This window comes from Mesocricetus auratus, unplaced genomic scaffold, assembly GCF_017639785.1.
Source record: "Mesocricetus auratus isolate SY011 unplaced genomic scaffold, BCM_Maur_2.0 Super-Scaffold_100008, whole genome shotgun sequence".
In the NCBI taxonomy this organism is placed as follows: Eukaryota; Metazoa; Chordata; class Mammalia; order Rodentia; family Cricetidae; genus Mesocricetus; species Mesocricetus auratus.
The window spans coordinates 72,715,736-72,740,371 of NW_024429192.1; the positions used below are offsets into that span (position 1 = coordinate 72,715,736).

At 50.6% G+C, this 24,636-nt stretch overlaps 2 protein-coding genes across 3 annotated transcripts in view; one reads left to right on the plus strand and one right to left on the minus strand.

Annotated features, from left to right (window-relative positions):
- Positions 1-2,186: 2,186 nt before the first annotated feature.
- On the plus strand, positions 2,187-4,869 carry Tmem191c (transmembrane protein 191C). 2 transcript variants are annotated; one of them, XM_040751142.1, is made up of 10 exons: positions 2,187-2,408; positions 2,558-2,681; positions 2,761-2,811; positions 2,886-2,963; positions 3,079-3,165; positions 3,249-3,308; positions 3,434-3,498; positions 3,577-3,649; positions 3,784-3,824; positions 3,901-4,869. In XM_040751142.1, exons 1-10 carry the CDS (start codon positions 2,254-2,256, stop codon positions 4,106-4,108), a joined length of 942 nt encoding a protein of 313 aa, XP_040607076.1. In that variant the 5' UTR covers positions 2,187-2,253; the 3' UTR covers positions 4,109-4,869. The 2 variants fall into 2 exon arrangements, with proteins under 2 accessions (XP_040607076.1, XP_005077618.3); XM_005077561.4 differs by having other exon boundaries at positions 2,193-2,408; positions 3,109-3,165; positions 3,901-4,770.
- Positions 4,870-6,384: 1,515 nt separating this feature from the next.
- Pi4ka (phosphatidylinositol 4-kinase alpha) overlaps positions 6,385-24,636 on the minus strand; it is a 135,114-nt gene continuing 116,862 nt past the window's right edge. The window contains exons 36-55 of the mRNA XM_005077560.4: positions 24,028-24,155; positions 22,356-22,475; positions 22,060-22,139; positions 21,754-21,947; positions 20,088-20,178; positions 18,366-18,533; positions 17,575-17,628; positions 16,032-16,152; positions 13,144-13,273; positions 11,815-11,885; positions 10,843-10,915; positions 10,697-10,767; positions 9,803-9,912; positions 9,416-9,520; positions 9,213-9,338; positions 8,854-8,974; positions 8,381-8,540; positions 7,100-7,189; positions 6,791-6,874; positions 6,385-6,684 (exon numbers count right to left, since the gene is read on the minus strand). Coding sequence (XP_005077617.1) covers positions 6,633-6,684; positions 6,791-6,874; positions 7,100-7,189; positions 8,381-8,540; positions 8,854-8,974; positions 9,213-9,338; positions 9,416-9,520; positions 9,803-9,912; positions 10,697-10,767; positions 10,843-10,915; positions 11,815-11,885; positions 13,144-13,273; positions 16,032-16,152; positions 17,575-17,628; positions 18,366-18,533; positions 20,088-20,178; positions 21,754-21,947; positions 22,060-22,139; positions 22,356-22,475; positions 24,028-24,155 — 2,149 coding nt within the window. The 3' untranslated portion in view covers positions 6,385-6,632. The remainder of the gene's footprint in view (positions 6,685-6,790; positions 6,875-7,099; positions 7,190-8,380; positions 8,541-8,853; positions 8,975-9,212; positions 9,339-9,415; positions 9,521-9,802; positions 9,913-10,696; positions 10,768-10,842; positions 10,916-11,814; positions 11,886-13,143; positions 13,274-16,031; positions 16,153-17,574; positions 17,629-18,365; positions 18,534-20,087; positions 20,179-21,753; positions 21,948-22,059; positions 22,140-22,355; positions 22,476-24,027; positions 24,156-24,636) is intronic.

Genomic DNA, 24,636 nt, shown 5'->3' on the forward strand with positions numbered 1-24,636 from the left:
GAATAAAAGGGAACAAAATCAAACAAAGAACGAGCTGGTCCTAGACTGGTAAGGCCAAGTAGCTGCAGGTGTGCTTGTGGAGGGGCCAACGAAGGGAGCTGCTCAGAGGCAGAGAGGAAGGAAAGGCCTCAAAGGGTAGGCGATGGCTGCTGAGGCGTCTGGTAGGAACAGTTGGTGAACAGTAGTTCTCAGAGGGAAGACTCAGCAGGCACCGAGCCTCTGTCTACCCCCAGTTCAGCAAATACAAACCCCGAGCGTTCACACACCCTCTCCCAAATGCCTAGGGCCAGACAGGCTTCAAAGACTTGGAGTTTTGAACTATTTGTATAGACATAACCACACAGCACCCTAACTTGAGATTCTGAAATGTGCTGACGGTATCTGAAAGTTCTGGGTGTCTAGGTCAGGCATATTTCTGGCAGCAAGGGGAGTTCCAGTTTAGCCAGAGCTATCAACTGACACAGTCCATTCTTTAAATAAGTGCGTGCGTGCGTGCGTGCGTGCGCGTGTGTGTGTGTGTGTGTGTGTGTGTGTGTGTGTGATGTGTGATACTGGGGTTTGAACCTAACACCTTGTGTATGGAAGGATTCTTCGGACCAAGCTGTATCCCAAGCACACTAAAAAAGTCTATTCATTGTTGTTTGTTGAGACATGGTCTATGTAGTCTAGGCTGGCTTTGAAAAAGTCACAGGCTTCAGTGAGAACACTTTGCTGCTCTTCCAGAGGCCCTGAAACTTAGTTCCCACACCCAACTGGGCTCACATAGGTGGCTCACAACTGCCTGAAACTCCAGCTCCAAAGGATCAGAGGTCCTCCTGAGGCAACTGCACACATGTGGTACATACCAACATACACACACACACACATAACCAAAAACATAGGCAACTGCACACATGCAGTACATACCAACACACACACACATAACTACAAACATAGGTACCTGCACACATGTGGTACATACCAACACACACACACACACACACACATAACTAAAAACATAGGCAACTGCACACATGCAGTAATACAACACACATACATACACATAACTAAAAACATAGGCAACTGCACACATGCAGTAATACAACACACACACATAACTAAAAACATAGGCAACTGCACACATGTGGTACATACCAACACACATACATACGTGTAACTAAAAACATGTTGTAAATGACAATTTTTCAGTCAGGTGTTGGGTGGTGCACACCTTTAGTTCCAGCACTCCGGAGGCAGAGGCAGTCGGATCTCTGTGAGTTCGAGACCAGACTGGTCTACAGAGTGAGTCCCAGGACAGCCTCCAAAACCACAGAGAAACCTTGTCTCGAAAAACAAAACAAAACAAACAAACAAACAAAAACAAAAAAACCACTTATTGAACCGAGTGCGATGGTGCACACCTGTAATCGAGTACCAGGGAGATGGAGGCAGCCGATAGGCTTGAGTTCAAGACCAGGCTCTGTGCTAACAAACTCCCTAGATCACAAAACACCATCATTCCCTTCCTGCCTAGACCACTCAACAAGCCCAGTCAATAGGGTTTTCTAGAGCCATGGCATTCCAGCACCTCAGAGCCGCCCCCCAGTCACTGCTCACTGTCCTGTCACCCCTCACTCAGCAAGGCACAAGGCCTACCCACGGAGACCACATCAACGTCATCATTGTTGCAATACATGAGAGAGAAAATTAAGGAACTTAATTTCAAACGTTTTTCTCAAAATTCTAGTATTCCCCTGCTTGGATACTCAGAATCTAAGTGAGCTACACCCGATTTATCCTGTAATTACAGTTGCTGTGGTAATTCAGTTTCATTTTTTCCCCCAGTCATGGTCTTCTTGCTATATAGCTAAATACTGCTATATAACTCTAGGTGATCAATCCTGTTGCCTCAGACTCTGGACTTCTGGGATTACAGGCATGAACTGTTAAGTCCGGTCTTTTATTAACTTTTTATCAATCCGATTGAGAGTCGATATTTTTGTTGTGTTTTTCGAGACAGGTTCACTTGTAACCCTGGCTAATCTCAAATTCGATGTGTAGCAAAGGATGACCTTGAACTTCTGATCTTCATGTCCCCATACCCCAGGAGATAGAATTCTAGACCGGCCACCAAGTTCTGCTTTGATGAAATTTGTGTACCTGAATCCACCAGGAGTGCCCCCGGTCGGGCTCTGGCGTCCCCCGCTGCCCATTGTGACGCGGGCCAGCGGGCAGTCCAGGCGGCGGGAGTCTGGGGTGGGGAGTGCGGGAGCTATGGTTGAGCCGCAGGAGCAGCTGCTGCAGCTGCAGAAGGACAACCGCGATGGTCGTCTGCGGAAGCAGGAGCTGGAGGAGCTGGTGCGTGGGCTGGAAGCCGAGAGCGAGAGCCTCACCGGGCGCCTGGACGAGCTGCGCGAGCGCGAGCGCAGGTGCGAGGGCACCGAGGCTCCAGGACTGGCTTGTGGCAGTCTGGGCTCTGGGTAGTGGGACCTCAGTCTGGAACTCAGGCTGGCGGCTGGGCCTTCCCAGAGGAGCCTGCGCTCTAGTTTCATCCCTGGCCAATTCCCCCGCCGTACAGCCTGCAGCGGAGACGAAGCCAAGCGTCGCGGGCTATACGAGGGGAGGCGCGCGAGGCGGCGCGGGAGCGCGCAGAGCGGGCTCGTGGACTGCTGGAGGCGGCGGAGCAGCACCGGCTGGACCTGGTGAGGGCAAGAGCAAGGGGCGGGGCTCGGGGTAGCGAGGCTGGCGAAGAGGCCTAGACAGCCTGGACTCTGTCCGCAGGAGCAACACAATCGGAAGCTGCAGGAACAGTGGGAGGAGCTGTCCAGCCAGGTAAGTACAGAGAGTCAGGCCACGCCCTCGCCCCCCAGTCCCAGAAGCCAGTCACTCACAAGCTCCGTCCCCAGCTTTTCTACTACGGAGGAGAACAGCTGAGTCAACAGCGAGCAGAGCAGCAACTGGGGACTCAGCTCCTGGCACTGCAGGTACACGGGCGGGGACGGGGACGGAGTATGGCTGTGGGCGGGGCCGCGCGCTTGCGTGGGTGGAGCCTCAGACCCTAAGCCAGGGACCGAGCCTGGGGCACGGAGGTGTGCGCAGGTTCTTGACATCACTTGGATCCTCCCGAAGAAACATCTGGAGCTGGCAGAGGCCAAATTCACCATGCAAGCAGAAGGCCTGCGACAGGTGCGAAGGGCGCTGGGCTCCGAGGGGAGGCCTCGCGGGGAGGGCGTGTCTTGGCTTTGCTCAACCAAGCCCCTGGCTTCTAGGGCGCACAGCGTACGGAAGAGGCCTGGGCTAGTTTTCAGGAGCAGAGTGGAGTTCTGCAGGTGCGGTCCCATCACTTCTGAGAGCCGGCCCTTTTCGAATGCCCCGCGGCCTCAGCCCTTTCTCCTCACCCCTGACCCGCGGTGGACCGCATCCTCCGCCATGAGTCCCTGTTGCCACCCTCCAGGAGCTGCAGGGAAAGGTGATGGAGGCAGCAGCTGCGCTGGAGGCTACGCGCGGTGGCTCGGAACCGTAAGGTTTGGGACTAGGGAGGATGGCAGGGCAGCGCAAGGCCAGGCCAGGTGGGTCATCTCCGTGCCCATCCTGCAGGTGGAACTCGCAGCCTCGTCGGGTGCAGGACTGCGCGGGCTCACTCATGGAGGAGGTGGCCAGAGCCGACTGTGTGAGCGCGGGCCGGGGCGTCTGGGCTGGAGTTGGGACCCGCCCGCTACGGGCGACCTGCTCTCTCGGGAAGAGACAGGCCTACAGCCTGGCCTCTGCCCTGGTGCAGAGCTGGATGCGGCCCTTTCTCTGCAGGAAAAACGGCTGTTTGGCGGTGCGGGCGCGGGGAGCATCAGGTGAGTGGCTAGCGGGGACCCCCAGCGGTCCGGGCTCCCGGAGCCCCCACCCACACGTTCGTTGGTGGTTCTACAGGCTGTGGGCGCTGAGTGCTCTGCAGACGCTGCTGCTGCTCCCGCTGGGCTTCCTGGCGCTGCCGATGCTTTACGTGGCGCTGGCGAAGCCCGACACCGACGGCTCTGGACTCCCGAGTAGTCTTGGCTCAGACGCAGTCTTCCGCCGGCTGCGCTACACGCTGTCGCCTTTGCTTGAGTTGCGCGCTCGCGGACTGCTGCCTGCTTAGAGCGCATCATGCTGACTTCGGCCGCCTGCACCTGTCTCTTTGTGGTCTCTGGGGTGTCTGCCTGTGTGCAAAGGGCGGGATGGAGCTTGTGTGTTCCTTGTCACCTGGGCGTAGCGGGGCTGCTGGAATGCCCAGGCTGTCCTTGGTGTCACAGCCTTGGCTACTGAGTCCCGGCCCGACCCCCTAAGGAGTCGTTTGGTACTGTGAGCCTGAGCTTTGGGCAGGGCTCTGGCCTGTCCGTTCCCCTCTGGGGTGTGTTGTTTTCCTCGGATGCGCAGTTACCCTAGATCCCCCACAACATTGGGGTTCCCTCTGGGCAGGTTTGAATTTGCCAAACCCAAACTTCCTCACAGCATGTGAGCACACCGATAGTGTGTGCTTACCACTGTGGACTTCGCGGGGAACATGCTAGTATATGAGGAATGATTACTGGAAATTAACCTGTCGAATTTTGATCCTGCACATATAAGCTCTAGACCACTTATTTGGAGTTGGGTGTCTCATGGTAGGCCATCCCAGCTTTGAACTCACAGTGTAGCTGAGTGATCCTGAACTACTTCCTGCCTGCACCTCCTGGGGGTTTGGATTGCAGGCATGAGCCACCAAGTGTGGCTGATCCTGTATGGGGATTAAACAAACCATTTGTGAATGCTGAGCTAGAACCACGACAGTTAAACAATTGCAGCTTTTCTGGTAAGTTTATTGGCGACTCACTTAATGGCCTGACAAAATGGTCTGTAAAGATGAGCATGGAGAAAGCACCTGTTGTGGTTAAGGTCAATGGCATATAGCGGCCTATTAGTTCTACCCACTGGAGTCTCCTTGAACGGGTGATGGCTGTCTTGCAAGCACAAGGACCAGAGTTTGATCCTACGAACCCATGTACAAATGCTACATGGTGAGGGTGTCAGTGACTCCAGTGCTGGGGAGGTAGAGATAGGGGCATGCCAATGAGCTCCAGCCAGTGGGAGACTGTCCCAGGAAACTAGCTGGGGCTGGAGAAATGGTTGAGGGCATTGCTGGTCTTAAAAAAAAATATTGTTATGTATACTGCTGTTCTGCCTGCCCGTATGTGTGAGGGTATCAGATCTTGGAGTTACAGACAGGTGTGAGCTGTCATGTGGGTGCTGGGAATTGAACTCAGGACCTCTGGAAAAGCAGTCAGTGCTCTTAACTGCTGAGCCATCTTCCCAGAACTTGGGCTGGAGTGGTACAGCGGTTAAGAACACTGGCTGTTCTTCCAGAGGACCCAGGTTCAATTCCCAGTACCTACAGGTCAGCTCACAAACTATCTGAACTCCAGTTCCAGGGGATTCAATGCAAATAAAAATTAAACAAAACAAAACAAAAACCCATGGGCTGGAGAGATGGCTCAGAGGTTAAGAGCACTTATTGTCCTTTCAGAGGTCCTGAGTTCAATTCCCAGCAACCACATGGTGGCTCACAACCACCTGTAATGAGATCCGGCGCCCTCTTCTGGCCTGCAGGGATACATGCAGACAGAACACTGTATACACAATAAATAAGTAAATCTTTAAAAAGAGGACCTAGGTTTGGTTTCCAGTATTCACATGAGGTATCTGACAACATCCTGTAACTCTTGTTCCAGGGGATCTGATGTCCTCTTCTGGCCTCCTCACCAAGTATGGTGCACAAACTACATGCAGACACTCACACATACACATAAATAATCTTACAAAAAAACAAAGCCGGCAGCAAGGTGGTGGCACATGCCTTTAATCCCAGCACTGGGGAGGCAGAGGCAGAGGCAGGCAAATCTCTGAGTTCCAGGCCAGCGTGGTCTACATAGTAAATCCAGAACAGCCAGGGCTACACAGGGAAACCCTGTCTTAAAAAACAAAATAAAACCAAACCAAACAAAAAGCAAGGTCAGCGTTACAGACCTGGGCAACTGCTCTTGGGTTCACTTTTGTATGCTTTCTATTGATTGACGTGTGCATTTTGGGGGCTACTGCAGATGGGCCTTGTGCATGTCAGGCAACAGCTTGCACTACTGAACTACAGAGATGGAGACAAAGGTCAGCCTAGGCAAGTCTCCCCTTGGAGAGGACGCCTGTTGGGAGGAGGCATTAATCCTGAGGTCACAGGCTAGGGCTACGGCCAAGGGTGGTGTGTTTGCCTAGCATGCATAGGCCCTGGGTTTGATTCTTAGTACTAAAACCAAACCAGATTCCTTAAGCTAAGTGTGACTTGGAAGGATCAGGAATTCAAGGGCAGCTTCAACTACAGGGCAGATTTGAGGCTAACAACGCAAATGTAGCACATTTTTGGGATTTTTATTTTTTTCATGTTTATACAAGAAAATACTTCATGTACCTATGTAGTAAGACAGTGAACAGGTAGGGAATGTATCCAGTGCCAACACTCACACCTGTGCATACAGCACCACCACACGCTTGTCAGTCTCCCGAAGCAAAGCTCCATGTGCCTGTCACAGCGCCACGCCCCAGCACGGTAACATATGAGGTGCTCTGGGCACCAGAGGTTTCAGAGCTGCCTGCCCCTAGTAGGGGATGTCATTCTGGTAGTACTGGATCATGTCATAGGTCCGGCTCCTGAAAGGTCAAAGGTCAAGTGAGAGTGAAGGCCCTCGTCTCCTCTCCAGGAGCCCTAACCCCACCTGCTTGCCCTCGGGAGGCTCAGGAATGCTGGGTGACTTGCCTGTTGCTGAGGAAACAGCTCTGGATGACCTTCATGATAAAATTTGCAGCCTCTCGCTCTGTCATGTTAGGGCTGAACCTGTGTCTGTGGAGATGAAAGGCTGCATTTGTGGGAATCTCTTCAGCGTGGCCCCCTTCTGCTGGTGAGGCCTAGTGTGTTCTCTGACCCTTTCCAGCAACTACTAGGTCACTTGGGGAGCTCAAGGCCATCTTGCTATCCCAGGGACCCCGTCTGCTCTGGGGTTCCAAGGATCCATAAAAGGTTTCTGGGGTTCAGCAGATGGACAGCCCTTCCCCAAGTGGCACCTACTTCAAAAGCTTGATGGTCTGGCCTCGGAAACAGGGCAGGCCGGTGTCCAACATGAGTGTAACCAGGGAGACGACTGCATCCATGTAAGGTCTGTGGAGACAGCAAGGTGGGGACAAAGCCAGCTTAGCGGGGACCTGGCTGGCAGTCCTGTGACCCAGCTGCCACTTGCCCACCATCTGCCTCCCTCCCTGAGCCACGCTCACGCAGCTCTGTCCCCAGCAGGCCAGGCTTCCAGCCGTGCTTTCAAGAATGCTGTGTGGTGTTAACCACAGTAGCATGTGGAATGTGGCAAAGTGACACTCCATGGGACATGGTGGATGCCAGTCACTATCACGTGGCTCTGGAGGTGCTGGGGCTGCGGTGAAAGGGTGGGCAGGAAGTCCAGAGGGGCAGCCTAAGGTGCTGGCAGATGTGAGGTCCCTGCGGGAGATTTCAGGGTGTGCTGGCGGTTCAGAATGGGAAGTTGCTCACGAAGGTAGAATAGGCGACTAGAAGGCCAGGTCCTTCACTTTTAAAAGATTTACACTGGCCTTTAGTCCAAGCACTCAGGAGGCAGAGACTGGACTCCCAAGTTCTAGGCTGGCCTTGTCTACAAAGTGAGTTCTAGGACAGCCAGTGCTGTTACACAGAAACCCTGTCTTGAAAAACAATGTCATTTGGTTGTGACCCTGTCTCGGAACAACAGATTATGTGTGGTGTGTGCCTGTGTTTGAGTGGATGCGGATGTGTGTGCAGGCGCCTCAAGAGGCGAGAGAGGGCATGCGTCTGGGAGCTGGAGTTACAGGTGTCTGTGGGCTGCCTGCTGTGAGTGGCAGGTGTGTGTGTGTGTGTGTGTGGTGTGGTATGTGTGTGTGTGGTGTGTGTGTGTGGTGTGTGTGTGTGGTGTGTGTGTGTGTGGTGTGTGTGTGGTGTGTGTGTGTGTGTGTGGTGTGTGTGTGGTGTGGTGTGTGTGGTGTGTGTGTGTGTGTGGTGTGTGTGTGTGGTGTGTGTGTGTAGTGTGTGTGTGTAGTGGGTGTGTGGGGTGTGGTGTGTGTGTGGTGTGTGTGTGGTATGTGTGTGTGTGGTGTGGTGTGTGTGTGTGTGGTGTGTGTGTGTGTGGTGTGTGTGTGGTATGTGTGTGTGTGGTGTGGTGTGTGTGTGTGTGTGTGGTGTGGTGTGTGTGTGTGTATGTGGTGTGGTGGGGGGAAGCTCCTTTTCAGTGCCTTTGAGCCTGGTTCCCTTCAGGAGGCACGAGTGTTCTTTCACACGTGGATATCCCTTCCACATTGCCCGTGGGCTCACCGCACAGCCAGATAACCTCGGACACACATCTCCATGAACCACTTGAAGGGTGTGGCTTCCATCTTGCCTCCCATAATCATCACCATCTCATCTGTCAGCTTGATGTCTGGTTCCCAGCCAAGGTTGCCACCCGGTGAGCTTTCAAACATGAAGCCAAAGTCTGCAAAATTCCAAAAAGCTGCCTGTAACTGGGGCAGGAGCGAGGGCAGGGTGGGTTATTTCCAGTAGAGAAGGACTCAGCCACACATGGGCCAAAAGCGGGGGAGGAAGCAGGGGAAGAGGAAGCAGGCTTGTGTCAGGCTAGAGCAGAGACATTCCACCAGCGTTCCCGTCTACCAAGTGTGAGCTGCTGCCATTCTAGTTCCCAGCTCCCAGGGCCTTGGCTGGCTATTCCTACAGAAGTACAGCCGCGGGCTTTGGGTGCGCTCGCGCTCTGCAATGGGCAAAGGGAGCGCAGGGGGCAGCTGGCTGACCGATGTGGATGATGTGGCCCTTCTTGTCCAGCATGATGTTGCCGTTGTGCCTGTCCTTGATCTGCAGCAGGAACAGCAGGAGGCTGTAGGCGGCCATGCTTCGGATAAAGTTGTAGCGTGCCTGTGTGGAGAGGGCTGTGGTCTCACCCTGGCTCTGTGGCCCAGCTTAGAGGCAGAGCTGGGTCAGGAAGGCAGAGTCAGCTCACTGCAGTGAGTGCGGCTGTGTGGTGTGCAGACAACAGCACTTTCTGCCCCCTGGGGTTCTAGGCTTCTGTAACACTAAGAGAAAGCAATGGGGGACTGATTTAGCTCCTAACAGAGGAAGACAGACAGTGAGGTGAGGCCCTGGGGTTAGCTACCTGTTGGAAGGCCAGGGTAGACTCATCCCCATACTGGCGTGTGAAGTAGTCATACATGCCGAAGTCAGTTTGCCGGCCCAGCTGGTCTCGGGAGGTGCAGTCCGGTATGCACTCAATTACTCCACACTAGGAAGGGCAGGAGGGACAGTTAGGTGGCACAGTGATGCCATGATCCCTCTGCCTACCATGCTCCAGGAACTCACCCCAGGGGCAGTAGCCACCACCCGGTAGGGAAAAACAAAGAGGTCCAGGCCAACCAGCTGGAAGATGTTCTTGAAGAGGTCGATGATCTGCAGGGCTAACATGTCCTGGACCAGAGAAGGCACAGCATACAGTCAGGGTCCGCCCTTCAGCCTCTGGACCACTTGGAAACTAGTGGCCCTGGAGGCTCACACAGTAAAGGCCAGCAGGCTGTGGCCAAATGAGAGTCTAGAGGTCGGGCCTTACAGCCCACCCAGGCTGGGCTGTCATGGGACTGTCCAGAGGGGTTGGAAGGAGGGGTTTCTGGTTTGTTCTAATGTGAGGGGCTCTGTGGTGGCACTAGGGGATAGAGCCCTGCCCTGCCAGCCTAGGAAAGGCAGCTCTGTCACCTGCCGGCAGTCATCCCCCACTTTGAAGATGGCTGCTTGCCAGCAGATCTTCTTGCCGTCAGCCTCCTGCCCTCGGCACTCATCCTCAGCATCAGAGCGGCACTGTAGACCTGGGGTGGGGGAGGGGCACTGTCTGTTAGCCTAGGGGCCTGAGAAAGAGCTGGGATCTTGAGATCACCTCTGCAAAGCACTAAGGGGGTCCAAGAAATGTCATGGGTTAAATCACAGGGCCAGGAGTTTTCCTAGGAACACCCAAGTTTACAACTTGTATGAAACAGAGCCCCCTGGGGGCCAAGCTGAGAATTCAGGGACGAAACAGAGCTAAGTCACTGAGGACATCTTCACATTGGTCTGTATCCCCAACCACAACTGTGATCTTATTTGGAATTAGGGAATTTGAAGATGCAATCATGTTAAAAGACTCATACTAGATGACAATGTCCTTTTAAAAGACACACAAGACCACTCAAGGCAGAGATGGAGTGATACTAAGTAGCATCATCTACATGGATTGCTACAATCACAGGAGGGGAGAGCCAGAGAACACCCAGCCCAGGACTTAGGTTCCTGCGTGGTCACAGCCTGACCCTCCCCTCACTGGAGCATGCCCAGTGATGTCAGCCTTCAGATCTGTGAGACTGCATGCTTGCATCTCCATGTGCAGTCAGACTATGCTCCTCTGTACAGAGCCTGATACAACTAATGTGCCCCACAAAGGCTCAGTGAGCAGGCTCCAGTGACTTGGGTGACAGATTCTAGGGGTACGCAAGTTACTGCAGAGCAGAGAAGGGCGAGCCCACAGGCATGTGTGGCAAACATCTTTTACAGGATGCTCGTAGCAAACCTGCACTAATGAGGAAAGACAGCCTATACTGCAAGGAGCTTCTGACTGACCTTCTTTTTCAAGTTCGCTCACTCCACATCGCTTCACCTTAAACTTGGCTAGATACGGCGCCTTTGCAGCACTGAAAAGAGAATGTAGCACATGAAAAGGCTAGCAGACTCCAAGTGAGGCACAAGAGTGTGGGGCAGGAACTCACCTCTGCATTGGTGTCCCTGACTTGTAGTCAATGTCTAGCACGATTGCTTCAGGGTTGCTGGGCAAGTAGCAGCCTGGGCAGACACAAAAAGGAGCTATACGTCACCACAGGGAGCCATAAAAAGTCCCCACCACAGGCTTCCCGTGCAGATTTGTTCTGTCCTCGCTGTGGGTCTGTCCTCCCTGACTCAGACCCTTCATGATCCATCCAGACAGCCAGCAAAAGAACCCCAGCCTGCCAGGGTGTGCTAGACCTTAGCTTTGTGGCAACTCCCCTGCTGCTGCCTGGACAAGTTTTGGGTCTGTTACACTCTCAATAGAGACTCCCACCCTGGCTGCACTGGCCTGCTCTCAATACACTCCTCCATCTTTGTGCTCTGTGCACGGTTAGGTATTCCTGTTCCTCAGTGGTGGTTTGAATAGGAATGGATCCCATAGACTCATGTGTTCGAATGCTTGATCATAATAGCACTATTAGGAGGTGTGGCCTTGCTGGAGGAAGTGTGTCACTGTGGGATGAGCTTTGAGGTCTCAGCTCAAGCCAGGCCTAGTTGCTCAGTTTTCTTCCTGCTGCCTGTGGATCAAGGTATAGAATTCTCAGCTACCTCTCCAGCACCATGTCTGCCTGCATGACACCATGCTTCCCACTGTAAGGACAAAACCTCTGAACCTCTGAACTGTAAGCCAGACCTAATTAAATGTATTCTTTATAAGAGTTGCTGTGGTCATGGTGTCTCTTCACAGCAATAGAAACCTGACTGAGACACTCAGTAAATATGTCCAGACAAGAGGAAGGTCATCCCTCGGGTATGTGATACTGGAGGCCCTAAGTGTGCAATGTGGTCAACATAGTCCTGTTTCCACACCAGCCCCACCCTGACACACACACACACACACACACACACACACACACACACACACACACACACACACACACACACAGCTCCCTCTTGCCCTGAGGCTGCCAGCTTACCAGGCTGCACCTTCACTTCAGAAAGAGCTGACAGACAAGCCTTCTTCCTTTCGTCACCTTTAGGGTAGGGCCTGAGAAACAAGACAGAGATGCTCTGGACACGGTGGCGCAGACAGAGCTGTGACGGCAGCACTCAGATGCGGGGCCCGAGGGTCTGGAGCTTACAGCACCTCTGCTGTCTAGTGAGTCTGAGGCCAGTTTGGGCTACCAAAACTGTCTAACGCACAAGGTCCTGCTCTGTCCTGCAGAAACTGGCTTCCAGGGACAGAGAGCTCAGGAAAGCATTCATAGTCATGCCTGTCCTGCATTCCTCAGAGAAGCCTGATCACCCCAGAAGGTGGTAGGGGCAGAAGTGGAATTGTCTGCACATTTGATGGTGTGTGTGATGCTGTCGAGGTACTAGGAGAGCAGGTGACTGTGGGGCCTGACCCCGTTCTGGGTAAATGCCAATTCTATAACTGACCGTATGACCTTTGCTGGTAAACCCTTCGACCTGGCTCTGCTAGGGTGAGGCTGAGGGTAACTGCACCTTTGTTGTCATGTCATATTGTCTGAGTTGAATCTGGGAGTGCTCCCCAAAGGCCCAGATGCTAAGGACAGGGCCTCACTTTCAACTCCCCAGTAAGGGCAGGCATGGTGGCATACACCTGTAGTTCCAGCACCCAGGGGACAGATCTTTGAATCTGAGGCCAGCCTGGTCTACATGTCAAGTTCCAGGACAGTCAGGACTATAGAGACACCCTGACCCCCTCTTATTCTCTAGAGAGGAATTTTAGGTCACTGGGGCCTTGCAGGGGGCTATGGACACCATTCCCTTTTTCTGCTACAGTTGTCATATGTACTAAGCGCATACTCTCTCACTGAGAAGACATCCATATTGTCCCCCACCTCCCCTGTGTGAGTGTGCGTGTTTGTTCTTTGAGAGGGTCTCTCTATGTTGCTCTGTGCACTACCACACACAGCTGCATTGTTCCTCTTAAGTTGGCTGTCTCAGGTAATGTTGTACTGACATACCTCCCTACCCTTTGTGTGTGATCAGGGCCCCGGAAACACGGTGAGGGCCCTCAGTGAATGCAGCAGGAGCAGCCTGCATGTACACCGAGGACAGGTGAGGGACTGGAAGAAGCTGGGAAGAGCTGTGTCCAGTGTTCTTTTCCCAGGTCACCTTGGGCAAATGTCAAATGCCAACGATGCTCTGCCTTGTCCCATGCTAATAGGCCATGTCCCCAAAAGCCACAAGAGTGCAGAAGAGCCCAGGCTAAAACAGACGGGAGCTGGGGGGGATGAAGATAAAACGTTTCAAGACTGACTCTCAGGGCAGCCACTTACTTGATGATGGCTGACACGTTGGTGATCTTGTTAAAGAAATCAAATTCCCGCTGATAGAAATCTTTGGCTGGGCCTGATAGGGACCCTGTGATCTCTTCTACTAATTGCTCCAGAAGGTCACCAATGTCAGCTGAGGAGACAAAGACAGTGAGTTTTATGGCTGCCACAGAGACCCTTAAAAGACTATGATTAGGGAAGCGGTGGTGGCCTACACCTTTAATCCCAGCCAGCACTCAGGCAGATCTCTGATTATGAGGCCAGCATGCTCTACAAAGCGAGTTCCAGGACAGAGAAATCCTGTCTTGAAAACTATACCAAACCTACCCAACAAAAAGCCCTTAATCCTAAAGATGTTTGCTAGACAATGGGCGCTGGGGTCTCCAGCACCCTGCCTGCATGTGGAATGCACTCTGCAGGGCTCATGAAGCCCACAACAAACCATGTTTCCCCCACTGCGGACACTGGACACGCTGGCGGGCAGAATTGCTAGACCCTGAGCCAAGTCCCAGGCAGGCCTATATGACCAGTTACCTACGTCCCAGGTGAAGCAATGCCGATTGTTTGTTTTGAAATAAGTAGCCCAGGTTGGACCTGTACTTGTGCCTCTACTTCTCCAGTGCTGTTTACACGTGTGCCACTACTCTTAGCTTACTTGGTGCTGGGGATTTAACTCTGGGCTTTATGCACGCTGGGCAAGCATTGCGTCGGCTAGGACACTTGCCCAGCCTGAATTACTTGTTTTTGTTTCCAGACAGGGTCAAGCTACAGTGCTCAAGCTGCCCAGGAAGTCATGATCCTCTTTTCCTAGCACTGGGTGCTGGGATTACAGGCATGTACCACAACTAGTTCCAGTTACTGGTTTTCTTATACTCTACCCTGAAAACATGCCTTCTCACCATTGTGTGTGAGCAGACAGAAAGTGCACGCAGGGCTGGCACACGTGAAGACCCCATGGTCTGAGAAGCACCTGGCTGTCTGAGAGATGTTCCTTTGTATGTGGGTTGTACATGTGTGCACGTGGAGGTCAGAGGTCAACCTCAGCCTGTCCATTTGGTTTCTGCCAGTCTCTCACTTCAGGTCTGGTGAAGAATCTAGGCTGGCTGGCTAGCAGCCCCAAGGACCTGTGTATCTCAGTATTCCTAGCTCAGGGAATGCAAATCCCTGCACCATTGCACATATAGGGGTGCACACAGGCCGAGGCGCTGTGGGAGGCCAGAGGACAGTTTGCAGGAGTTGGCTTTCTCCTTCAACCTGGGAATCAAATGTGCATCAGGTTTAATGGCTTTACCCACTGAGTCATCTAGATGGATTGATCATCTATTGATGCAATTGAGATAGAGTCTCATTTTCCTAGGTTGGAGCTGAGAGTGACCTTGAACTCTTGGTCTTCCTGCCTCTACCTCCTCAGTGAGAATGCCATGATTACATGTATATGCTCCCATGTCTGGCTTCATGGCTTCCTATTTTAGTTTTTTGTTTTTTTGTTTTTTTTGGTTTTTCGAGACAGGGTTTCTCTGTGGCTTTGGAGGCTGTCCTGGAACTCGCTCTGTAGACCAGGCTGGCCTCGAACTCACAGAGATCCGCCTGCCTCTGCCTCCTGAGTGCTGGGATTAAAGGCGTGTGCCACCAACGCCCGGCTTCCTATTTTAGTTTTTTAATTTGTATTTTTCTTTCCTTAAAAAAAAAAAAACAGCAACAACAACTGTGGTCTCACAGAGTGCAGACTGGACTACACGGTACGTAGCGGCAGGCAGTTTTGAGACTTCCGTTGTTCTACTTTCACCTCCCAAATGGGAGGACCACAGGCCCCCCGTGCACACCTGGCCCCTGGAGACAGGCTCACAGGGATCCCCAGCTGACCTTGAAGCTCTGATCCTTCCGTCTCTGCGTAAGTGCCAGCATTACAGGTGCACACCCACCACATCTGGCTCAGGTGGCATTGAGCATCGAATCTAAGGCTTTGGGTATGTTAGGCAGACATTCTATCAACCGAGATGCATCCCAACTATGTAAGCCCCTTAAAAGGCAGGGTTTCGTGTAGTTGAGGCTAGCCTGAACTACTGATCTTCCTGCTTCTGCCCCCCAAGGTTGGGATCATAGGCATGTGTCACCATACCCAGACTTTTTTAAAAAATGGGTTTACTACACAGTCCCAGCTGGCTTGGATCTCACAGAGATCCACCTGTCTCTGCCTCCTGAGTGATTTTTGGAATCACAGTGTACAACAACAAATTATGAGAGGGACAGTGCTGGTTGAAGAAGCTCAGGCTCCTATGGTGGTGTGAGTGGGGGAGGGTCTGGGTGTAGCCTTAGCTGGTCTGAACTTGCTTCTTAGACCAGGCTGGCCTTGAACTCACTGAGATTCACCTGCCTCTGCCTTCCAAATGTTGCAGTTAAGGGTGTGTGCCAGGTGTGTACACACTCTCTGTGTGGATGTATACACTATGTCAACAGTGGAGGCCAGAGGACAACTTGCAGGAGTCTGTTCTCTCCTTCCACTGTGTGTTCCAGAATTAAATTCATTTTGCAGGTTTCATGGCAAGTGCCTTTATCTGCTTAGCCAGGTATGGGAACAGAGGCACGGGAACCAGAGTAAGCTCTAGGGTACACAGCAAAGCCCTGTCATAGATAAGCAAGCGAATAAGCCAATCAAAGACAAAAGTGTGAGCAGCTTATGGGTTACTCTGTCTGAGAAGTGCTGCCTGAGTTCCCGGCTGTGCTAGCCGCAGACTCTGACGGGACAGGCAGCTACAAATGCCATGAGAGGACAGGACATGGGAGTCCCCAGGCTGGGGTAGCACACAGAGGGCTTCTAAGAAAGCATAAGCCCTATGTAGGCTCTAAAGGAGATGGCGATGGGGAGAGGCCTGAGAGGCCAAAGTACTCACGGTCTTTCTGGTGCCCTTCTTCATCGAGGTAGATGTTAGTTTTCATGTTCCAGATAAACTGATGTGCTAGAAGCTGGGACTTGGCTGCCGCCCAGAGAATGTACTCACGCACATAGCCCATCTGTAGGAGGGCGAGGCCACAGTCAGACTTTACACCTGGAATACAGTCTTCCTAACCTAGGACAAGAGGTAACTCCATGTCCTGGCTGTGTGGTTCCCATCAACATGGATGTACTGTCAGAGTCAGTGTAGCACTGGCCTGGCCCCTCATGGCTAGGGCTCAGGGCATGAAGTCCACAAGACAGGCCTGGTGTCCTGTGTGGTCCCCTTGGGTATTTAAGAACCATGACTCATTTGTAAGATTGTACAGAATGTCACTGCACAGTGACAGATCCAGGAAGCACTGAGGGTGTCCAGAGGAGCATGGCGCCAGCACATCGACGGTTACCATCTTACAGACAGCTTCTCTTTTTCTGTCTCATTTTCCCTACCAACAGGTAGCTCCTGTTCTTCTGTTTTGTTCTTTCTCTCTCTTTGGTATGTGCATGCATGGGCATGTATGCATGTATGTGGTTGTGTGGGAAGGACAAAGGTCAACACTGGGGTCCTCCTCAATCACTTTCCACCTTAGTGTTGGAATATGGTCTCTTACCAAACTGAAAGCTAGCCCTGGCTGCCCTAGAACTCACTCTGTAGACCAGGCTGGCCTCGAACTCAGAGATCTGCCTGCCTCTGCCTCCCGAGTTCTGGGACTAAAGGTGTGTGTTACCACTGCCTAGCCCAAATTCACAAGTTTAAAATGATATTTAAAACTTAGTGGTAACCTTTGAATTAATTAATCCAGAATTTTATTTATTTTTAATTTTTTGGTTTTCAAGACAGGATTTCTCTGTGTAGCATTGGCTGTCCTGGAACTCACTTTGTTGACCAGGCTGGCTTCGAACTCAGAGATCTGCCTGCTTCTGCCTCCTGAGTTCTGGGATTAAAGGTATGCCACCATAGCTGGTTTTTTAAAATTTTCATTTATTACTTTGTGTTTGGTGAGTGCCTGAGTGCCGCAGTGCACATGTGGAGATCAGAAGACAACTCCACAGATGGCCCTCTTTTCCCACCACTTTTATCCTGGGTGCCATCTGGCCTCCAAATTTATATGAAAACAAATGTCTTGTTTAAGTCACCTGGCTGTTGCCACTTTTATATGCAGTGTGATTAGAACACATCCTTTATCACCTAAGCCTCATCACTTTTCTATGACAACAGCCAGGCTCAGGGATGTCATGTGATCCTAGAACAGGCTGCCCATAGGAAACAGCTGGACAATGTAGCAGATCCAGCCCTCTCTGCAGAGCATGCTCGACAATGTAGCAGATCCAGCCCTCTCTACAGAGGATGAGGCAGTAAGAGCAAAGGGCTCAGTAATGACTGTGAAGTTCTGTTCCTGAGGGTTAGGGTTAGAGGAAGCCAGTTTGAGCTGGAGACTAAGGGCTAAGGGCAGCAATATGCACAGCTCTCAGAGGAAGTGGAAAGTTGTTCCAATACGTACCTTGTCATATCTGAGGGCTTGAACAATCTGGGGGATGTAGAACAGAATGGCATCCTGTAGAAGGAAGAAGGACTGTGACTTCAGAGTTAACAGTTAAAACAGTAATGAGCGCTGGACCTGCACATGGGATGCTGCCTCCTGCTGCAGAACTGGGGAAGGTGCAGAGGATAACGAGAAACATATCCAAGGCTTTGACAAACACTCAGAATAGTACCTCACCTATAAGGAGAGGAGCCTGGCCCAGATAAATGGACTAAAAGTTACTACAGACTTTCTGGTGCTGAAGCTGTAGCAAGCAGAGCTCTAGAAGATTCTACAGACCTTCCCCTGCTATAGACCCTCCATCATGGCTATGACATTGAATTTCCAGAAGTTTGCTACTGGGGTAAGAGGCATAGGTACAGTGCTCACCTTTCATGGCAGGGACCACACTCAAGTAAATGTTCTCTTTAATCAAAAGATCCAATTAAAGCTTAAAAAAGCTAAAAACTAGAAAACACATGAATTGCAACTGAATTCATTTATTCTTTCTTTCTTCTGAGAAAGGCTCTCACTGTGTAGCTCTAGAACCCAGATATCCACCTGCTTCTGCTTCCCTGGTGTTGGTATTAAAGGCATGTGCCACCACAGCCCAAATTAATCTTCTGCAAATACTGGATCAGTAAGAAAGGCATGCTCTAGATGAACCCTCACAGTTGGGTGCACCCCAGGCTGCACTGTCTTACCTCTACCCACATAGCCACACCCGGACAGCTCCACCCTAGGCTGGCTTGGCAGGGCTCTGAACTCACCGGAGGGAAGGACCGCAGGACTTTCACTCCGTATTGTGCAGTGAGAGGGTGTGGTGGGTACATGCTGGAGAAGTAGGAGAGGCCTGTGGGTGGGTCCGTGGGTGCCCAGCATAGAACATGGCTGAGCTCTGGAGCGTCAGCATCGATGGTGTGCCAGGTGACAAGAAACTGGGGAGAAAGGCGGGAGACAGGGATGCAGTAGTAGTCTTTTTAGTCATGACCTACTCAAGAGGGCTCATAGCAAAGGGTGATAGGCTGGGTGTAGTAGTGCATGTCTTCAGTCCTAGCATGCAAGACATAAAGGTAAGCAGATCTCTGTGAGTTTGAGGCCAGCATGGTCTACATACATAGCAAGCTCTAGGCCAAAAAAGGAAAGAAAAAAAGAGTAACAGTAAAAAAAAAAAAAAAACATTTATAATAAAATGATTGATGTTTCTGACATGTTATGCAAAGTAGTGTAATTGTAATAAATCCGAGTTGAGGGGCTGAGAATGTGGCTCAATGGGAAGTGAGTGTTCCAGGCTAGTATGCACTGATCTCCAGCACTGCATAAAAACACCTGTAACATCTTAGCAGGTGGGAAATGGAGGATCAGAAATTCAAGGACAGTTTTAGCTATAAAGTGAATCTGAGGCTAGCGTGAGACATATGAAAACCCATCTATAAACAGAATTTAAGCAGACTAAATATTTTCTTATCATAAATATGATACTTATTATATGCTAGAAGTAGAAAATGAAGGGAGTTAAGAAAATTCTACCACTGCGGTAACCCGGTAACTTTCTGTCTGGTGTGATAGATAGAATAATTTTGTTTTAGAGACAGAGTCTCATTCTGTAGCCCAGGCTACTTGCCTCTGCCTTACGACTGCTGATATTAAAGGCGTGCATCACCACACCCAGCATCGATGTCATTTTATCTGGTGGTGCAGAGATTGAATCCAAGACTCACAGAAGCTCCGCTGCTTTAACCATTATACCAGCAGTCCTCTTTAACTTAACACTTAGTTTTCAGATTTTATTTATTTTTGTTTTTTTGAGACAGGGTTCCTCTGTGTAGCCTTGGTTGTCCTGAAACTCACTCTGTAGACCAGACTGGTCTCATACTGCACCTGCCTCTGCCTCCCAAGTGCTGAAATTAATGGAGTGCACCATACCACCTGGCCAAGATTTTATTTTTATGTGTAAGAGTGTTTTCCTAAGTGTACATCTGTACACTATGTGTGTGCACTGCCTGCACAGAACAGAACAGGGTTGGATCTAGTTCTGTAGACCAGGATGCCCTCGAACTCACAGAGATCCGCCTGCCTCTGCCCTCCAAGCACGGGACTAAAGGCGTGCGCCACCACTGCCCAGCTAAATCTTTTGATAGATTCATAATGTGATGGTATTATTCTGAGGTGGTGAAAAGTACATGGGGCCTGTTGGAGATAAGTCTCTGGAGCCATGTGTTTGGATGCTGCACTCTGCCTGGGTCCCTTCCTGAATTCTCTTACTCTCTGTCCACATCCCAGGATGTGACAGCCTCCTGCACATGGTCCTGCTGCCATGATGCTCTGCTCAACCACATGAGGCTGGGCCCTCTGACACTCATCACGATAACCCTTTCCTCCCTGAGTTGTTCTGTGGGCTATGTGGTCATAGTAATGAGAGTAACCAGGCCTTTCTGGAAGACATTCTGGATGTAGATTGTACTTGAGATGGTGTGTGGGAGCTGTACTACCTTGATGGCTTCAGGGACATCACTAACAGCTCCTGGGTCCAACCGAACGAGACGGGTCACTTCATTTCCAATGGCTTCTGTGTTCTTGAACCTACAGTGCACAGAGTTTGGATGGGGTAGCCTCACCGGCAGGCACATTCCTTCACTGCCACAGAAGAACTATAAAAACACTCAGTTGGAGGGCCTTAGATCAACACTATATGATAGATACTAAATGTCGCAGGCAAGTAATACATTACAAAGCCTGAAAAGGACCCTTTGAAAACTTACATCATTACAGTATTCACAAGGAGGTGACAGGATGAATGCCACAATTTGAGGCAACCTTGGTTACATCGAAGTCTTTTCTTTTTTTTTAATATTTTATTTACTTATTATGTATACAATCTTCTGCCTGCATGCCAGCAGAGGGCATCAGAGCTGGTTCAAGGTGGTTGTGAGCCACCATGTGATTGCCGGGAATTGAACTCAGGACCTTAGGAAGTGCTCTTAACCGCTGAGCCATCTCTCCAGCCCCATAGAAGTCTTTTCTATGTAAGATGACTTAGTGGACAAAGGTTGATGTCACCCTTGATGACCTAAGTTCATTTCCTAGTCCCACATGGTAGAGAGAGAACCAACTCTAGCAAGTTGACTTCCAATCTACACACACACACACACACACCTTCCAAAGCAAAAAAACAAAAAACAAACCCCCCCCCAAAAACCCCAAAACCAACCAACCAAACAAATAAAAAACACCAACCAAACAAAACAAAAGGGAAGGAAAAAAAGGAAACTGGTGGCATTACTAGGATGTTGTGAGGGAATGGTGGCATTACTAGGATGTTGTGAGCGAATGGTAGCATTACTAGGTTGTTACGAGGGAATGGCAGTCCTTTCTTCAGATCTATCCTACCCTACGTAACCATCCATCCTTCTCACTACTCTGCCTTCTCACGGCCTGGTGGTGAGAGGGCAGACACAAGCCTGTGGGTCTCCCTGATCCAGGTTAATGCAAGGAGCAGTCTCCATGAACACTCTGCTTTGGAAGACTCAGAACCAGTCTGTTGTCTGGGCCTGAGGACCAGGTAGAGGAAACAGGAAAGTGCCCACCTTGGCTCCCATCACAAACACCCATCTTTGGTTGTAGGGAAGAGGCTGAGGGACCATGTAGGCCATGGGACCTCTGTAGCTCATCTCACCTACTGTTCAGTCTAAAGCTTTTATTTCTGTCTGAGATTCTCGCCTTGAGAGAGCCTATGGTACACTAGGCAGATAGCCACAGCAAGAGTGGATACTCTCAGCTTGAGCCCAAACACAATTCAAACTCTCCCAAATTGTGTCTGTGGACCACCTCCCAGGAGGAAAGCCTTTACAACTTATACCGTGACTGCCACTTTTAAAACAGTGCCAGGGATCGCATCAGGGGCTTGTCCGTGCTAGCTGAGAGTTCTACCCGAGTACAGTCCTCGTCATACACGTGCTCTGAATTCACCCAGATACTACTTTCCTTGGACCTGGGTGTTATGGCGCCTAGGCAGGAGCTGACAAGGTCACAGGGGTATGGGCTAGGAGATACCCTGCGTGTTCCAGACAGGAGCCATGCTGTATCTCACGGCACTCGAGACACAGCAGGCAGGTTCTACCCTGGACCTGTGGTGCACTGGGCGACTGAGAGGCCCACCTGGCTGGCAGCTGCACAGCGAGGTAGGGAGAGATGCTCCAGGCAAGGTTCACGTTGTCCTTCCACTGCTTCTCACTCAGGCTGATGTACTTGGACCTCCAGTTGGCCACACTGTTCTCTCCTGCCTGGTCCAGCTCTAGTTCTGGGGCTGACAGCGGGTTGTACCAAGTGAGGAGGCGCTCGATTTCAGTGGCCTGGTGAGACCAAACAATGTCCAGTGTATTTTCTGCAGGTGTCCACATGCTACTCCCACCCTGAGGTGCTACACTGTCACACAGTGGAAGTGGCTGTGGCCATGGGTCTTACCAACAGTGACAACAGCAGCGTCCTGCGTTTCATATAGTACTTGTGAAGCTGGGAACCCCGGTTGGTTTTCTTAGACATGCCTAGGGACAAAGACAAACATGATCATTGTCCTTTGAGGCCACTTATCTGCCCTGGTGTGGTGAAGACTGAACCACAACCTTTGTCATGTTTTAGAGTCTAGAAGAAGTTGCCTTTTAATATTCTATTCTGCCATCTAAGTGAGTATCCATCAACCACCAGGATGGGAACTCAAGACTGCAGAGAAGATGTAGGAGCCACCCCCTACCCTGACCAACCTGACTTTTTGGAGATGGTAGACATGCCACTGGAGAGGGGATAAGTGTTGATCCAGCCCTGTGTGGCCTGCTGTCGAGAGCCCACAGTTATATCCAGGTTGCTCCGGGTGTCTTGGTTATCTGTGGGCAAACACATTACAGACTCTAGGATCATGTGGCACCACGGGGAAAGAGTTCGGCAAGCCTTGCTCAGCACACACAGGTACCAAGGTTGACTTCCCTAGAATCTGTATTAGATAACTTGGGTTTGGTGGCCCATCCTCCTAGTCTTGATGCTGGATAGATGGAGACAGAGCTGGCTTGGTGGCTAGGCAACCCAGCAAGTTATAGGCCAGTGAAAGACTTTGTCCAGAGAAAAAGAAATCATAGAGCCAGGCATGGCAGCGCACGCCTTTAATCCTAACTCAGGAGGCAGAGGCAGGTGGATATCTGTGAGTTTGAGGCCAGTCTGGTCTACAGAGTAAGTTGTAGGACAGTTAGGGCTACACAGAGAAACCCTGCCTTGAAAAATCAAAATAGAATAAAATAAATATCATCAGTTAAAAAATATCTTATGTGTATGAGTGTTTTGCCTGTATGCATGCATGCATGTATGTATGTATGTATATGTATGTATGTATGTATGTATGTATGTATGACAGAAAACTGTGTTGCACCTCCTGTTATAGATGGTTGTGAGCTACCATATGGGTGCTAAGGATTGAACTTGGGTCCTCTGGAAGAACAGAGTGCTTTAACCACTGAGCAGCTTCTACGGACCATTATTGGTTTTTTGATAAGCAAAGGCAGTTACTTGCTTAGTGGCACTGTACTTTCCTATACAGCAGGAACTTAAGTATCCAGGGGCCAAATTACACAGTTTGTTGGTCCTGCTCTCATGGAAGCTGAAAAGACACCTAACTTTAATGCTTATTTCCTTTTCCTGGGAGAGACTGTCTGCTCTGCTGCAGTCAGGTCAACCTCCAGGGACAAACCCTCACCTCTCAGCGAATGTTTGTCAGCAACTCTGCTCAGGAGTGGGATTTGCTGGTTTGCTCTTGATGACACATCACCATTCTCCTGGAATGCTCTCCTCTTTGTCCTGGAAAGCTACTTGTTCCAGTATACTCTGGCTTCATATATATATGTATGTATATATATGTGTGTGTGTGTGTGTATATGTATATATATGCATGTACACATATGTACACACACACGCTATGTATATGTATGTACATACCCTCATACATATATATTCTGCTTCCTTCTAGACTGAGTTCAGAGGTCACTGTCTCCGATCTAACCTGGTTGGGCCATGTGCCAGTCCTGCAGGTGTGCCCCTTGAAGTTATTTGACTGTCCTTAAATACGACAATGGATTAGGATGAATTCATCTAGGTATACTGACCTTCCGCTACGCAGTGGGCATCTGGGAAGTGAGCCTGTCCAGGGTGAAGCTCTAAGAAAAAGTGTCCTGCACTTGCCATATGCATTAGCAAGGGTTGGAGGGAAGGTAGCAGGCAGGCAATTAGTGGGTTTCAACAATGTAAGGCACAGTCAAGATGAGGGCTCACTTGGGCACTAACTGTTCTTGTCTGGCCTTTCTAGAACAACTCACAGAACACCCAATCCCTCCTGTGTGCTGTCTACACTCCATATGCAGCAGCTGCTGTGCTACAGAGGGCAGTGCTTACCTGGGGGAACAAGCTGACTGGCAGTCAGATACTTCTTATCTGAAAACATGGCAGTCCAAAACTTAATCATTATGCTTATGTCTTCACGCAGCCTCTTCTCTCCTTGAGTAGGGAACTTTGGTGGACAACTGCAGACAATCATGAGGGAAAGAGACTGGAAAGTGTTACAAGGCAGTGAGAGCTGATGTCAGAGTTCACTTAACTCTCTTCTTTGGAGGTTAGCCAAGGTGGCATTACATAGCTCAGACTGCCTGTAACTCCATATATATATCCCTACACATTGCAAGGTGGCCTTGATCTGACTTCTTGTCTCACAGCTGCTAGATCAATAGGGCTGTAGTCCTGCACTACCATACCTGGCTCATATTTACAGCTTCTGGTGAGTAGCATGCTGTGGCAGATGGTAATATAGTTGTCTACATACAACCACACAGCCTATATTTGCAAAGACTCATGCAGCTGATATTTGTAGAACTTTTGTAACAATCATTTACATTACCAGGAAAAGTAAATGTATGCATTAATCTCCCTGGCTGTCCTACAACTTGCTCTGTAGACCAGGCTGGTCTGAAACTCACAGAGATCTTCTTGCCTTTGCCTCCCAAGTGC

Bases quoted from the DNA above. Each gene is read 5' to 3' on its own strand.
- Tmem191c (XM_040751142.1), top strand. From the start codon at position 2,254: ATGGTTGAGCCGCAGGAGCAGCTGCTGCAGCTGCAGAAGGACAACCGC. The intron at 3,166-3,248 runs GTGCGAAGGGCG...CCTGGCTTCTAG, and splicing joins AAGCAGAAGGCCTGCGACAG to GGCGCACAGCGTACGGAAGA. The intron at 3,650-3,783 runs GTGAGCGCGGGC...CTTTCTCTGCAG, and splicing joins AGGTGGCCAGAGCCGACTGT to GAAAAACGGCTGTTTGGCGG.